At 32.3% G+C, this 16691-nt stretch overlaps 2 protein-coding genes across 5 annotated transcripts; both read right to left on the bottom strand.

The window, feature by feature from the left end:
• Nucleotides 1-6871: 6871 nt before the first annotated feature.
• LOC124830975 (basic helix-loop-helix (bHLH) DNA-binding superfamily protein) lies at nt 6872-10128 on the bottom strand. Of its 4 annotated transcripts, none has more exons than XM_047304857.2 (7): nt 9713-10128; nt 8427-9165; nt 8199-8327; nt 8022-8093; nt 7826-7891; nt 7241-7279; nt 6872-7149 (listed from the first exon to the last, which is right to left on the bottom strand). In XM_047304857.2, exons 1-7 carry the CDS (start codon nt 10018-10020, stop codon nt 6985-6987), a joined length of 1518 nt encoding a protein of 505 aa, XP_047160813.2. In that variant the 5' UTR covers nt 10021-10128; the 3' UTR covers nt 6872-6984. The 4 variants fall into 4 exon arrangements, 2 of the variants coding, with proteins under 2 accessions (XP_047160813.2, XP_047160814.2); XM_047304858.2 differs by having other exon boundaries at nt 8022-8087; XR_007028229.2 differs by having other exon boundaries at nt 7051-7149; nt 7826-7887.
• A 4368-nt stretch (nt 10129-14496) lies between these two features.
• Nucleotides 14497-16316, bottom strand: LOC148194653 (uncharacterized). The gene is made up of 2 exons (XM_088097258.1): nt 15125-16316; nt 14497-15041 (listed from the first exon to the last, which is right to left on the bottom strand). Exons 1-2 carry the CDS (start codon nt 16314-16316, stop codon nt 14497-14499), a joined length of 1737 nt encoding a protein of 578 aa, XP_087953384.1.
• Nucleotides 16317-16691: the final 375 nt, after the last annotated feature.

Genomic DNA, 16691 nt, shown 5'->3' with positions numbered 1-16691 from the left:
TTCAAAGTCTTATCCAAACTTTGGAAAGAGTTAAATTATATAAAAAAGAAGTTCAGGAAATTGTTATAGGAAAGATAAAAAAAGAGGAATGTTTAAAAATGCGGTTTTTTCAGTTGGGTTTAGTTTTTAAATTTGGAAGAGCTGATACTCTTAGCAGAATGTGATAACTTGTTCCTAATAATGTTGTTGATAACTTTTGGCACATGGTCTGGGAATGTAGTCTAACTAGGGAAAGAAACGGTGATAAATATTACATAAAGTAGAATTATTTTTCTCATATTTAATAGAAGAAAAAATGTTTAAAAATGAAAAAGTTGAGAATGATGATGAACTGACACAGCAGATTAATTAGTTGGGTTGGTTCTGGAATGAGAATAAAATGATTTTGAATAATAATAATAAAGGAAAATGTAATGGAAGAATGGTAGATGATAGGTAGAGAGATGAGAATGAGAAAGAAGAATGAAAATTATAAACAGTTGAAAGTTAAGTTAGTGGGATGTACGGATCATTGAGATAGGATCTTTCATGTCTGTTTGTGAACTGTGCAAGTGCTACATTCCATCAATGTCATGCCTTTTTCATGTTCTTTTTATACTCATTTTTGGGGGAAAAGCTTTTTTTTATTTTTCATTTACCACGCAAGTAGTTAGGAACAAACATGAACTTGGACCACATTTGACCAAAAAATAAAAAGATACTTGGTCTTCATGTCATCAAATGTTTTTCTAAAATAAGGAAAAAATTTTATATTCAAAATCGTGTATCTTTAAAAATATTAAAACAAATCAATAAAAAGAAGTACCTGTGAGATGACGATTCTTATGCTGTATGGGTTTAACATTTTATCGAAGTTGTTTATGAAAATCTGTTAAACTTTTTTTCAAATCTAAATTAAGTCATTATAAAGGTAAAAATGTGTTGTTCCCTGCATGTGTTTAATATTTTATTGAAGTTGTTTTGTGAAAAAAAAATGTTAAACTTTTTTTGAAATTAAAAATTATTTAAACACACTAAACATATTTTAGAGGAATATTATTTATATTATTATTTTGAAGGAAAATAAATACCAGAAAAACCTATATCTACCTATCTATCTATATATATATATATATATATATATATATATATATATATATATATATATATATATGGGGTTTGCTAACGCGCGTACGCCTGTTTTTCAGTTGGTACATTTTAGCAATGTATACCGGGTTTTAGTAGACAAAAATATCCTTATATACCATGGATTCTAAGTTATAAGGTTAAGGGTATTTTAATAATTTTCATTTTCAAAACTAAAAAAAAAAAGAAACTCCCAAACCCTTACTCACCTCTCTCATTCCTCTGTCATCCCTACTGCAGCCCCAATTGAAAAAATCAGAAACACTTGCCATTAAAATATCTTACAAAAAAATGATTTTATAATGAGTTTTGATCTTATAATTTTTGTCTTATCTAATTTTATCCAATTTTCATAAGCATAAAGGAATTGGTAATTGACTTGGAAAAAATCAGAAATACTTGTTGTTAAACAATTTCTTACAAAAAATGATTTTATAATGAGTTTTTATTTTATAATTTTTGTCTTATCTAATTTTATCTAATTTTCACAAGCATAATGACATCCGAAAGAATTGGTAATTGGCCTGGAGGGTTTTTTTTAGAGATGATGATTCAACATATGCAGATGATGAAATTTGAGAAATTAGTGAAGATGGTGAAATTGAAGAGATCTTGAATGAACCTTTGCCTCAAGGTGAATATGTCAATGACTCAACTCTTTAGAAAGACAAATTGTTTAAAGGCAAGTGTTTCTGATTTTTTCAATTGGGGCTACAGTAGGGATGACAGAGAAAAAGTTGGAGTAAGAGAGATGAAAGAGAAAGGATTGAGAGGAATGAGAGATGTGAGTAAGGGTTTGGGGGGTTTCTTCTTTTTTTTTTTTTAAGTTTTGAGAATGAAAATTATTAAAATACCCTTAACCTTAAAACTTAGAATCCATGATATATAAGGGTATTTTTGTCTACTAAAATCCGGTACACATTGCTAAAATGTACCAACTGAAAAACAGGCGTACGCGTTAGCAAACCCATATATATACATATATATATATATATATATATATATATATATATATATATATATATATATATATATATATATATATATATATATATATATATATATTAAGATTTATAAATAGTGAATAAATACATAAAAAGTTGAGAAAAATATTTCGATTCATTTTTTAATTTTAACATCCCGATATTATACATTTTTACTTAATTTCTTTCACACTTCTATTTTTCTCTTTCTCTTTGTTATTAATATTTTATCTTTCTTCACTTTTAAACTAAACGGATAAAAAGAGAGATAAACTAAAATAGGCCCAAGAAATTGAGTCAGTTAGCCCAAAAGGAACTTAAAAAATTAGAAGTCATACCAATAAAACCAACCAGCCCAGTTAAACGAGATCTGCCAAACATTTCAACGACAAACCAATATAAAATTCCTGTAATTGCTTCCTGTACCCCATCAATTTCTCACTGCACCCATAGAGTTTTTAAATTACAATTTTATCATTAATTGACTTCCAAATCATGAATTCTGGAACAGGCTTTCTGAAACAAGATTTTCGAAAGAATATTTCTAGAATGAAATTTCTCAAAATAGAATTTCCAGAATGAAATTTTCTAAACGAAATTTTTGGAATAATTTTTTTTAAACGCGTGATATACATTCCAAAACGCATATTTATGGAATATGCTTTCCAGAATGCATATAATTTTTCAGAAATGAATTTTTCGGAGCATAGGTTCCGGAAAAAGCTTTATGGAATATAGGAAATATTTTTCATAAAAACCTTTTTGAATGGATTTAGAATTTTTTTTTCTCTTCTTCTTTTGCAGTAGTTGTCCATGGTAACGACGAGGGTGATAATGACAAGGACGACTACGGAAGTGGTTTGTGATGCAATGGCGAAGGGTATGTAAATATTTTCCTTATATTTATGTGGTGCATGAAGAAACTGATAGAATTCAGAAAGGAATTGTCTAAAACTTGAAATTAAAAATAAGCCAACAATTGAGATTCAAATAGCCCATAGGGTCCTATAATTTTGATTGGGCAGTTTTTACCTACACCTCAATAAGTCTCCCCTGCACTCTCATAATAAAATTCCACTTTTGTCCTTTTCGGATTATATAATTGAGGACTTATTTTTTACTTTTGGATTATATAATTTATAAGTAATTTATTTCTGAAAAAACTAGTTTTCAAATTGTATAATCTCAAAGAAAAGAAAAGGACTTCCAAACTGTGCAATGCGAAAACAAAAATACTTCCAAAAATTGAAAAAGGTTAAGAAAAAAATAATTTCTGGAAGTCATTTCTGAAAATAAGAATTTTAATATTAAAGAATATTATCTGGATTAGGGGCAATAAAAAGAGTAATAATATAGTATGAAAAAAATTGATGATAATTATAGTTGTAGGGAATAAGTAGCAGTGGTGAAATTGTCCTTTATGTACGTGCAGGAGGTATATCTATGTCTTGCGTCTAATTATATGAAATGGGACTGAATTTGTGGCAGTGCACCACCAACGTTTATGCTCATCTCTCTTTTGACCATAATCTTTTTTTCTTTCTTCTCTTTAGTGAGCAGTATTCATACGAACAAATTCATCATGTTTACTTCTAGAACAGCTTCTGTGATGTTGAAGGATCCTAAACCGATCGATGAAGGTGTGAATGGAGATAATAGAAAGTAGTAATGGAACTCCACCATTTCATTTCACGGACGAGATCATACCCACCATTTTCAACTCTCTCCTCTCTCTGTCTTTCCAATCATTCATTATTATCTGCTCTATAATATTCTCCAAAAATTACATTCTACGTCTTCATCTATTCATAAAATAATCTCTTAATTCATATACAGAAATTTCTATCTTTCATGAAAAATTATTAAGTTCCATTTCTTATATAGCTGTGAGTTTCTAAGTTGCTCAACTAGAACGTGTAACATCAAAACACGTTCAAGATTTAAGGTTAAAATATTCTCATCACAATTTAAAAATAATAGATTGTGCATTTTTTATTAATATATTATTTGTTTGACCCATTTGTATTTAGTGTATGACTTTCCACTCACATTTTTGCTTACTGCGAGTGTAATTGACTTGGTTTGATGTAGATAAAAGATTTCTGTTTAAATCATATGAATGGAACCATCCTGATAGGAGCACTAAGATTGTGTTCACTTTTTTATTTTTTTAGTTACACTCGCATTCTCTCTCTTGCTGTTAATAAGGTGTTGTGTTTTTTTTCTTAAGGTCAATATGAGCAAAAGCATATAAAAAAAATCAGATATAAGATATCTTCCCTTACATAAATTTTGAACACTACTCACCAGTTACTATGTACTATCCTCCCTGAAAAATATGAAAATAGTAAAAGATAAAAATTAAATATATATATAGAAAATGACAAATTACACTTTTTATCGACAAATTTAACACAAACAAGTCAGTGAAGTACGGTATTAGTAACGAGGATTTTTTTTTGATAAATTAAAATTAATTTTATTGATTAAGAATGTAAGATCAATTCGAAACTTGAATATAAAGTCACAACTATAGATGAGGTAGTGGGAAGAGAGATACCTCTTGGTTGGAAGAAAACGTAAAGATCAAATTCGAGGACCAAACTACAAAAAAAGATCGTATTTTTCTTTAATTTTTAATAGCAAATGGTCTATTTGAAATAAAATATTAAATAACTATTTAATTACACATTTAAATAATATTTAATCAATTCTTTAATCCTTATTTAATCAGGTAAACCTTTTGTTTTAGTCTTTTATAACTAATTTTATATTTGAAATCTTATATCTTTATGTGCAACCTTTAAATGAAAACATAAATAAAGGAAGGGAAGGAAATGTTCATAATAATTGCTAACAAAAAGTTAAACTTAATATATAGAAAATTTCATAAAGGGGATATTTTAACTGATTAAAGTTAATAAAGTATTACCAATGTTAAAACTCATAACTCTTGGTATACTATCTAAATTCTTTACTAGGTCTACTTGGATCTAATTTATGATTGTTAAAAATCTCAATTTTAATCATATAAAATGTCATTATATGAGGTCATAAATATTGACATAGAATTATTAAAATATTGCTTTTGTAGTTTTTTTATCAGAATCAAATTAAATGGTTCCTATAATGTACTAAATTAATGTAGCACTTGTGATACTCTATCCCCTGTACAAAAGTACTTAAATTCTTTACAAGAAATGCTTATATATAGACAATATTTAAAGTCTTATTCTCACGTAATCATATACAAAACTTCATATTATCCACCTGGTTTTTCTCAGAAAACAAAAATAGGTACTTCTGTTCTGGAAATTACAAAGCTTTCGTTCTAAAGCATATCTACCATCCAAAACTGATAACAATTACATATACACAAATGTACAATTATATAATCGATTCTGCTAAATGTCATCCAGGAATTGGAATAAAGGGTTGTTTGTCATCCAGGATCTGAAGAATATTTGCACTAATTATATTCCAGACAACATATAATTCTATAACAATGTCACTTCTCGTATTTATGTTGTTCCAAACAACATGATATCTATAATTTTTGTTTTAGTTCCACATAAGTAATCAATCATTCCCAATCATGCAGTCCTTTATGTTGTTTTTAACTTATAATAACCCACTTCACATACATATATTTTATCATCCTATCCAAAACCTGATTTAACACCTGTCATTGATATATCCTAAATCATGTGTCTGAGCTATGCTTCTCCTCTGCATAGTAATGCTCAAGTTTTGCCTTTACCTACACTATTTTTCACATTTTTTTTATATTATAAAAGAATGAATCATGATTAATAGTAGTTTAATGAAAAAAATTAATGCATACAGTATTTTAAATTAATTAATTCTCATAAAATAAATAAACAAAATTTTTAATTTAGCTCTTATAGAAATCATGAGAGGGAGTAAATAATTTATAGTTCAAAAATAGCATTTCTGTATAACCTATAAGAATTCCATTAATGACTATATTCATACGCAAGCTACATTACATTATATTTTTGTAAATATTTAACATTAGGTTTAGTTAGTGAGTTTAAAAGCTTTAACTAGTGCCATTATCCATTTTAATTATCACATGTTTTTTACAAATTTAAAGAGTTTAAATAAACTAATTTAATTTTTTATAAGTAAACAAACATTGGATATAAATATTATAAGTATATAAACTAGCAGTAAACGAGAGAAAATAACGATATATTTTTTAGTATGTTTTCTTTCTGGGTTAATAAGACTTTCGTTAAGGCAAATATTAGTATTTTTCATGTAAAATATAAAAGAATGTCATTAAAGTGCCTTATGCCATTCACCAATAACACTTTTTCCCCCTTTTCATCTTGTGAACAAAATATCTCTACATCCAAATTAATCTTTGAAAAAGTTAAATATCAACCAATAAACAACTTTCCGCTCCCATGATGCTGTTTTGTTATACTAAAAGGATCAAAACTAGTTGTAGTTTGTGTCAAACTTCAAAATAACGTTCTTTTATCCGAAATTCTGTAAAGTTAACATTTACTAAATTAACCGTATTTTACTACTACTACATAAACGTTATAACATAAAACAAAGTAATTTACTAACGAATAAAACATGTTAATGTCAGAATTATTTATTGTCAATTTAATTTGTCATTTAAGAACTAAATTGCGGATCTATATATGCATATATTTTGAAGATTAACCAAAATCTGTTTAGTCATATAACTCATGCATTACGGCAATAAAGAAAAAAAAAAGTTAAGTTAAACCATATATATATATACTTTATTCACTGGACCTTAATTTATAATTTTCCAAGACTCAAGCAAAGTACGTACTACATTCATATATTCTATGTCTTATATATGACACATTTTTCACCTATACAAACATCCTCTGTATGCTGGTGTCCAGTAATCTGGTCCACCGCTCTCTCTGTAAACTAGAGGAGTACATGAAGTAGGAACTAAGCAAAGACCTCTGCTCCGAAGATCTAGCTTTGTATCGTCCTTGTCTTTTCTATCCAAGCTTCCCCATGGATCCTTCAGTCCCATGAAAACCAATGACAATAGGGTTAGTTATTGTTGCCAGCGAAAGTTTGGAAGACTTAAGAGAAATGGAGAACTTTCTTACCTTGTGACAGTTAGCCTTCAAGTACGGGTTGCTCAGTAGCTGCAAGTTATGCATGAATGAAACTGTACATTAAGCTAAAGAAACACGAAAGAAATAGAACCACAAAAAATTTAACCATTAAATATTCAAGAAAGATAAATGTATAATTCGTTAAAGTTGTTGTCTTATAACTTACTGAAATCGGCTTAATATTATTTTGGATGGTTTGCATGAAATTGTTGGTTTAAAATCTTACTATTACTGTTATTGTAAAAAGAAAAAAAAATGGTGTTAAAAATTGCATCTTTGTTCCACGTTACGTATGTAGGGGATGGCCAGTCATAAAGAAATAATTTCTTTTTTGGGTGATCTTTAATTTACTTGAAGTCTGATCATAGTGCATGATTGATGTGGGATCGACAAAATGTGCAATCTTTCAACGTAACATTCCTTTATTAATTTTATTAAGGGATGCGATCAAGAAGTATAGTTTCGTCGGAATTAAAAATGATAAGAAGAAGAAGAAAGAAAGCAACAACAACAATAATAGCGTATTATATAGATGCATAATGCAACGGAAAGAAAGTTTTGCATAATGATACCCACCTGGACTTGTTCTTGAAGAAACTTTATGTACCCTATTGCTTCGAACAGCACAGATGCAGTATCTGTCTGGAATTCAACAAAAAAAATGATCATTATGAAGTAGGTAGTGAGAAAAGTAGAGCACTGTTGATTATATATATTCATAAAGAAGAGGAAACGAAAAAAAGGAGAGTGTTAGTGCAAAATGTGTAGTAACCTTTCCAAATGGAGACACAATTTGCTGAAGGGCTGTGATTTTGTCCCCTAGCTTGACTTTGGGTGCCTGCACCTTTTAAACAATGAATAGAAGTTTCTTAACAGTGCACAAAAGGAGGTTCCCCACTTTCTGCTTTTCTTTACAGTCATAAGTTCATCTTGGCATTTTATATCTTACCTTTGAAGAAGAAGCTGTTGATGTATCTTGCTTAAGCTTTTTTAACATTGCTTCTGAAGATTCTTCTGATCTTTTCTTCTTTACTTCACGTGTTGTACCCTCCCCTTTTCCATTAATGTTAGTTCTTATCTGCATCACATCATATTATATTATGCATATTTCATAAACAAAATTCTGCTAAATCAGTACGATAAACCATATATAATAATCAGTTTATAATAACCTTACCGGTGATGGTGCTTGAAGACCCTGTTTCTTTGGTTCAGATACGTTCAGGTACTTCATGCTAGGCTTCTGAGCATGGATTCCAATAACTGGCCTTCCAAATCGACTATTAAAGGATATAACATCTGAGAAATTTCTTGTGCATGGAGGAAGATTGGGCATCCCATGGTAGAGTTTGCAACTATCACCCACTGAAAAGCCATTAAATCCATTTTGATACCCATTTGCATTTAATGATTTTCCATATACAGAACCTTGCACTTCACTTGCATGAAACTCTTGCTTGATCTTGGTGTCATGATCATAGGATGGGAACACTCCAGAATTTCTGTTTGCTACGCCTCCAAGAGAGCATGTGGAGTCTCCAAAAGGTTGCTTGAAGTGATCAGATTGTGGGAAATGATCCATGGAAGAATTCAAGGTCATGCTGTTTGTTTGTGGATCAAAGTGGCTACTTACTTCCGGGTCTGGCGGGGCAATAGAGCAAGTGCTTACAAGATTAGATAATTTGGTCAACCTTTCATTATTCTCAATCATCGCCTCATTGAACCCATTTAAATGCTTCTCAAAACTGTTTAATGAAGTTGAACCACTATATTCCCAACTGCTATGATCAAGTTTCTTCAAGTAGTCACAGACTGGTTGAAACATAGTGCTTGTCATGCTTTTTGATGACAGTGCACCCAGAAAGTTCTCTCCAAATTCTTGGCCGCTCTGTAACTCGCCGTTAGATCCAACACCTCTAAAATTATTTGACCAAAAAGTTAGTTGTATTGTAGGTAAGCTAAATGAAAAATACACCAAACCAATCTTACTATGTATGAACAAAGAAAATATCCATTAATTCAACTGTATAAAGATTTCAAACATAATTCACAACACGCATATATTAAGCTTGTATACCTTACAGTGTTTAAGAGTGGCTTTATTGATTTTGGATGATACAAAAGAAACCGAGAGAGGATAAGAGATCACAGTTTTGTAGTATGAACACAGAAACGAATTAGTTGACTGGAGTAGCGCACATACTGTTAGATAGTGGAAAGCAAAGCCTAGAAGAACGTGTACGACAAATGAAACTCATAGTACTTTAACCCTATTATTAATTACTACCTATATATGCACCTTAAACTTCACCCATTTACCATCCTTGAAGATTATTCTCTTATCTCTGATTACTATCAATACGAATAATCAACATCGAATATACTTAATGATAAAAGTACTGTAGATAATCTTAATCATAAAACTATATTTATTAATCTTATTCTAAAAGCATATAAACTTACGATAGAACATGGGTCCAAAGTTGATTATCCGAAGCATGCTCTCCCATGAACTCGTTGGAGGAAGGAGCAGGAGGGTCAATGAGTCGGCGAGAGGACTCAACAGTGAGGGTTGAATGGTTGGAAGCATTAGTGAAAGATGTAGAAACAGATATATCCTCCTCACAAGAAGAGGAAGAATTAGGGTTTGGTTGGTTGTTCCATGTGTTATTAGTATCGTTCCAGGAAGAAATAGAATTTGCCTGGAGATACCACCAGTTTAATGGGGTGATAGAGGTTGCAACTGTGTTTCCAGCACTTTCTTCAGTCATCTCTCTATAATATCTCTCAAAATTTTCCTTCTTACTCTCCCTTTTATTGGTTGAATAATGGACCTAGCTAGGGTTGGATATATAACTCTCTTTGTTTCTTTGCTGTTGTGGTGGGGATTCTATGGAGGGGATTGCTCCAATTTCAGTGACGTATAAATTTGTAGGTTATATCAATTATAGGGGAGACAATAAAATATGCAACCTGAGTTTTTCCACTAACGTTCGTGGGCAATTATTATAAAAGCTGATGGGCCAGCACGAGTTTGGCTAAATGTTGCTAATGTTGGCGAGCATGGTATTTGGTGTTGCTAGTTTTATTACCACTTAGGTTATTACGCATTCATTGTTTTATACTACTTTCATTTTAGATAATTAAAAATATAATTACATCACACACACTTGTGCTACCTTTTTCTTTTATAATAATTGATTTTTCATATATTGATTTAAAAAAAATAACAATTTTGTAATAGTCAACCACTCATTCCATGGGGATAAATAACTTTCTCTAGTAAAAGGTGAATAAAAATTATGTTGTTAGTGATAAATCCTACGGAAAAGCATAAAATAATTTCGCATGCAGTTAATTATATGTTTATGTAACTATACTGTTCCTCGTCAATTTTTTTTTATCATGTAATAAAATACCTTAAAGGATGAGATCTAGCAGTTCTAAACGAACTGCATGTATCCTAAAAATAGTGTAATTTATTAATGTCGGGTAGAAATTGGATAGAGATGAGCCTCTTTTGACATGATTTTGACCTAGTACTATTTTTACAATTTCAGGAAACTTGCATTTGAACCTTTTTGAAAGAAATTATGCCATCTTTATTTGGTTTACAAGTGTTCTGTTAAAATCAGACGAGTTTTTCAAAAGCTAAAATATCTAATAATTTAACTTATACTAAATGTTTATTTTTATGTTCAGGTTCAATTTAAGTATTTACTAATTATTAATAAATTTAGTTAAAGCGACTAAAAAAATATAACATTATAATAATATAAATTAATACAAAAATAGTTTAATAAAATTGTTATTTAATCATACTTTTACATAATGTCATGAACTTAATTTGTAAATTAATAGGGTTTGGAGCGGGAGGAAGAGGTTTTAGCTTTTTGATTACTTAGAATGATAGAATCCCGCACACTAATTTTAGAATCGCGCGCTGAATTTATTTTCCATGTGCGTTTGACTAAATTAAGGTTGTAGGACCCACTATGTCACAAATGGAAAATGATACTCTAACAATAGATGAGAAGGTGCTGCTCATTTGATACGGTTGATGTGTGAAAAATATTAATATTAATAAGTTAGCAGGCTCAATGTATTTAGAGTGGGAGAGGTTTTGATGAAATGTTGTGGTTATAATTTGAAATTGTGGTAAGTGTTTATTTTCGTCGTTCCTCTACTCTTTGAAATGCTTTGGAGATTTTTCATTTGAGAAAGCCAGAAAGTGGGAGTTGATTATTTAGGGTTTAGGCAGTAGTCCTTCAGTACCGTCATCAAGGATGAGGTTCATCAATGGTTACAAAATTCGGTACGGTGTACAATCATTTTATTAAATGGTGATTAAATTTCGGCTTTGTCTCTACGCTATGGTTATTTGTTTAGGGTTTATGAATGCAAGAACATTTTCCATTTGAGAAAGACGAAATTGGGACATTTTAATGACCAATATTGAAGTTCAAGAGAAATCAGTTATTAAACCATTTTCCCAACTTGATATTTTTCAAGAGAGGAAAAATGAGTGGTTGAAATAAAAATACACTATAAATTAAAATTTCCAAAGCATTTTTACAAGCAAATCATTTATTGTACATATGGTAACCACATTTTTTCTTTAATTTCTTATTGGCCAATTCCATTCCGTATGCTATATAGTATAGATCAAACGACTAATATTCAGGACCATTCGGTCCATCCGCTACCTCAACAATGTTAGACCATAATTGGATCAACGTTTAAGTTATTATTGGGCCAATAATCCAACCGACGATAAAATAATCAAAGATATCTGATTAAAGATATTGATAAGTTGTTTATAAGTAACTAACTAAATCTAAATGTAAGTTTGTTTTTATTTTATTGAATCTGTGCTAGTTTATGATCCATGAGATGTGTGACATCCCAATTATATATATATAAAACATATATAATAAAGATGTCATCATTTATTAATATAGGAAAGCAGTCAAGAGTAATTTAAGGATTACAATCATCCTTAGAATGGCATGGAATTGAAAACTTAGAATAATAGGGTTTCTCCCTAGAAATTACATAGAATTTAAAGCTTTAAACGTATAAAAGTCCATCAAAGCTAACTAATAAAAGCTAGCGAATCTAAGCTGCAACATTGTCTTCCCCATCAAGTACTGTTTCCAATGTATCCTCCTTGCCATCTGCTCCCGTATAACGAATTATACGATCATCGCACATACCCAAACAAAACAAACACAAACAAGTAGGGTAAGCTAACATGCAACCAATCATTTATGAAACATGCATGCAAACCTCATATAATAATTATGTCATACATACTCATACCATCATACAACAATCACATCATACATACTCATCCATTACTTTGATACACATGGTAAAATGACATCACAAGACGTGTTACTTTATAACCCGACTCGTCCGGACTAGAATGATTACCGAGCTATGGCGGGTCTTGCACTCGTGGTGGCTTTATGAAACTTGGCACTACCGCCTTATGAAACTTGGCACTACCGCCTTATGAAACTTGGCACTACCGCTTTGTGAAACTTGGCACTACCGCCTTATGGAACTTGGCACTACCGCCTTATGGAACTTGGCACTACCGCCTTATGGAACTTGGCACTACCGCCTTATGGAACTTGGCACTACCGCCTTATGGAACTTGGGCACTACCGCCCGGCCACAGTCACGAGGTTAATCCGTTATCACTCACCTTGGATCATATGGAAGCACCCAAGACTAGGACCTCCTGCTACTCCTCACCACATGGTTCAATCCTCTCTACATGAGAAGAAAGACCATTGGAGTTTCAGGATGACCCCCAAAACTGAGCTACCATGCAATCATTCTATACACCCCCAAATCACCACCATGTATCCTCTCCTTGAGGATCATGGAATTACGTTCATGAATCATACTATTACCTTGAAACTTAACCCAAGACATGAATAACCATATACCATCATATTATCACAGTGAATCTAACATATCTCATACATTCACATACTTTCCACATAAATAACATCATTATAGTTCACAATCATGTTCAGATGCATAAATTCAAATGTAATAAAATCCAATCATTTCAGAAATCATACAAACTGAATATATTCCAACAAGATATATTACACAATAATTTAACAATACATAATCTGTTCAATAGGATTTAAGTTAAAAACTTGTCGAGTAGACTTCCAGGAAAGAGAGGTGCGTCACAATGGACAACTTAAGTACCAAGTCTTTCCTTAGCCAAAGTGTTCCTCAACTAGTTTTTAACAAATTTCTTATTTACAGATTCAAAATAACAGCATACAATATTTACACCGAATTTCAACATAGATAAACATACAGTAAGCATTAACAGTATTTACACAGAATTTCAAGATATGAATAGTAATAAAACAATACTAAATCATAATATAAAAGCATAGAAATACTAAATCATAATATAAAAACATAGAAAAGTTAGCTCCCCTACCTCTATTCCAGACTTCTCTTGCTCTGAATTTATTTCTCCGAAACCCTTCAGAACCTCTACTCAAAATTTCTCCCTAACTCTTTTTTTTTTTTTCTATTTCTCAAGCTCTCACTTGATTTCTCTTCTCTTGGTGCAGAATAACCTTCCCTCCCATGGCTATTTATAGTAAAAAAAATTTTACTATTCATTAATATTTTAATATTATTTATTATTTTAATATTATTTAAAAATAATATTTCAATCATTTTCTCACCAAATCTGATCCTAATTTCTACCTACTACTTTCTTCCATGCTAAGGAATCCAAATGCTGAAAATTTATTTTTACTATTCACTTTTTACTATTTACTATTTACTTTTTACTATTTACTATTTACTTTTTTTTACTATTCAATTTAAAAAAATTTACTAAATAAGTTACCAAAAATTTGAACCTCTCCTTCTAAAATTACTAAAATTTTATATCCAAAATTTACATTTTTCTATCCATTAAAATTATTATTACTAATAACATACTAAAATTTACTACTATAAATATATATATATATATATATATATATATATATATATATATATATATATATATATATATATATATTTCATGGGTCTTACATTCTCCCCAACAACAAAAAAATTTTCGTCCTCGAAAATTGCGCTTACACGAACAAGTCGAGGTAAGTTACTCCCACCTCGCCTCTAACTTCCAGGTAGAGTCGCTTGTTCTACCATCCCATATGACCTTGACTCGTTTGACAGTTCATCCTCAATCCTTACTGGTTGCACTTGAACTGACAAATCTTCTCTGACTTACACACCTTAACTTCAAGCACTGTCCTAAGATAATCTTCATGCTCACGTGGAGGCGGTAAACCAGAAATTTTCTTCAGGAGAATATCTAAGAAGTCCTTCACAACCGTGAGGTTTACACTCTGATTCTCCTGCGCCGCATGATCCGAAACTTGAGTCGCTTCCATAGGTGATAACACTAAGAAGCAACTATCATCTTCCAAGAGGTATTGCCTCACGACGTCGATCGAGAAAGACATATCTTGGTCTTCATCCGGAAATGACATCTCCTTATCATCGTAGTCGACGAGGGTGCGATTGGCGGATAGTCGATCCATTCCCAAGATTACTTCTAATCCTTGCAAAGGTAAACTGATGAGGTTTACCTTGACCCGACTTCCTTCTACGACCATCGGACAACGGACACACACAGAAGATGTCCCAATTAATCCTGATGCTGGTGTAGACACCAACAGATCAACGCCTAACTCTTCTACAGACATACCCAACTTTTCAACACATGCCTTCGCTATGAAGGAGTGTTTTGCCCCAAAATCAAAAAGCACAACACAGGTAAAACAAGAAGTAAACAAATACCGATGAGGATGTTACCTGAGCTGACTGCCTCTGATCCAACCATGGCGTACACTCTTCCCATCGTCTGAGGTCTGTCACCTCCCCTGGGTGGAGGCAAACCAGTCCTCTGTGCCTGAGACCCTGATCCTACTGCAGAAGTACACTCTGTAGCAAAGTGTCCCTCTTTCCCGCACTTGAAACACTTCACTGTTCTACTTCCCATCGGGCAGTTGCTCCGATAATGAGGTCCTCCACAGGTGAAACATCTAACGGTGCCGGATGGCTTGGCTGGTCCTGACTGCACCGATGGTGGATAGGATGAACCCCTAAACCCAGAAGAAAAGGATGGTCTAGCGTAAGGGGTCTTCTTAGTGCTAAACCCGTCACGAGATCCAGATGATCCCCCATTCCTAGCAGGCTGATTCTGATGTCCCTCAGATTCCCCCTTCGTCTTCTCTAGATCACGGGACATCTCCACCAATGTAGGGAACTCTCTGATGCGTAACCCCTTTACCAGCAACTTGATATCACTCTTCAATCCATTCTCAAACTTTCTGCACTGCCACTCTTCATCCACTGCCATAGTGTTGAAGCGAAGCAAATGCTTGAAGCGATTTGCATACTCTGACACTGGTCTGCTGCCTTGTACCAGCTCTAGGAATTCCACTTCCTTTGCAAATCTTACACTGTCCGGGAAGTATTCAGTGTAAAATTTGGTCTTAAACAACTCCCATGTAATAGGAGTCCCACTCCTTTCAAGAATCATCTTCATGCTGTTCCACCAATGGCCAGCTTCTCCGGTAAGCAGATATAGAGTATAGGCTAATTTCTTCTCATCAGGACATCCCTTGGCTTCGAATATCCTCTCCATGTCTCCAAACCAGTGATCAGCTTCATCAGGGCTGCACTTTCCAGTGAATCTTGCTGGGCGATGTTGGAGAAAGCTCTCCAAGCTCCACTCTTGCGCAGGAATAACAACGGAAGAAACACTTGGAGGAGTCCTAGCACTAGTCATCAATTCCATGAACTCCCTTTGAGTGTTCTCGGAAGACACTCTCGCGTTTTCTGCCGATACCCTTGCGGTTTCAAGATTTTGCAATGCAAAGGTATTCTGTTGAACCAACGCAGCATTCTGCTGTTGCAATGCCTGGAGCACCGCATTCAGCATCTGATTAGAGTCAGGTTGATCAACTCGCGGAGGAGAAGGATGAGGAGACGTAGGTGCCATCTTCTGTTCACACAGAGAGAAAGACCATTAGTCTAACTCAAACTAATACACGAGACCAGGGTACGCAATCACAAACGAAGCACACCCACAACCTACAGGTTTTTAAGGAAGGAACTGCTCTGATACCATTAATGTGACATCCCAATTATATATATATAAAACATATATAATAAAGATGTCATCATTTATTAATATAGGAAAGCAGTCAAGAGTAATTTAAGGATTACAATCATCCTTAGAATGGCATGGAATTGAAAACTTAGAATAATAGGGTTTCTCCCTAGAAATTACATAGAATTTAAAGCTTTAAACGTATAAAAGTCCATCAAAGCTAACTAATAAAAGCTAGCGAATCTAAGCTGCAACATTGTCTTC

This window comes from Vigna umbellata, chromosome 8, assembly GCF_029865625.1.
Source record: "Vigna umbellata cultivar VRB3 chromosome 8, Vumbellata_1.0, whole genome shotgun sequence".
Classification (NCBI taxonomy): domain Eukaryota; kingdom Viridiplantae; phylum Streptophyta; class Magnoliopsida; order Fabales; family Fabaceae; genus Vigna; species Vigna umbellata.
Note: the sequence above shows the minus strand (reverse complement) of the source record. Positions and strands in the feature narration are given on the sequence as shown.

Bases quoted from the DNA above. Each gene is read 5' to 3' on its own strand.
- LOC124830975 (XM_047304857.2), bottom strand. From the start codon at position 10,020: ATGACTGAAGAAAGTGCTGGAAACACAGTTGCAACCTCTATCACCCCA. The intron at 8,328-8,426 runs GTAAGGTTATTA...GATGTGATGCAG, and splicing joins GTCTTCAAGCACCATCACCG to ATAAGAACTAACATTAATGG. The intron at 7,892-8,021 runs GTTACTACACAT...GTTGAATTCCAG, and splicing joins TTGTGTCTCCATTTGGAAAG to ACAGATACTGCATCTGTGCT.
- LOC148194653 (XM_088097258.1), bottom strand. From the start codon at position 16,316: ATGGCACCTACGTCTCCTCATCCTTCTCCTCCGCGAGTTGATCAACCT. The intron at 15,042-15,124 runs GTAACATCCTCA...ACTCCTTCATAG, and splicing joins ATCAGAGGCAGTCAGCTCAG to CGAAGGCATGTGTTGAAAAG.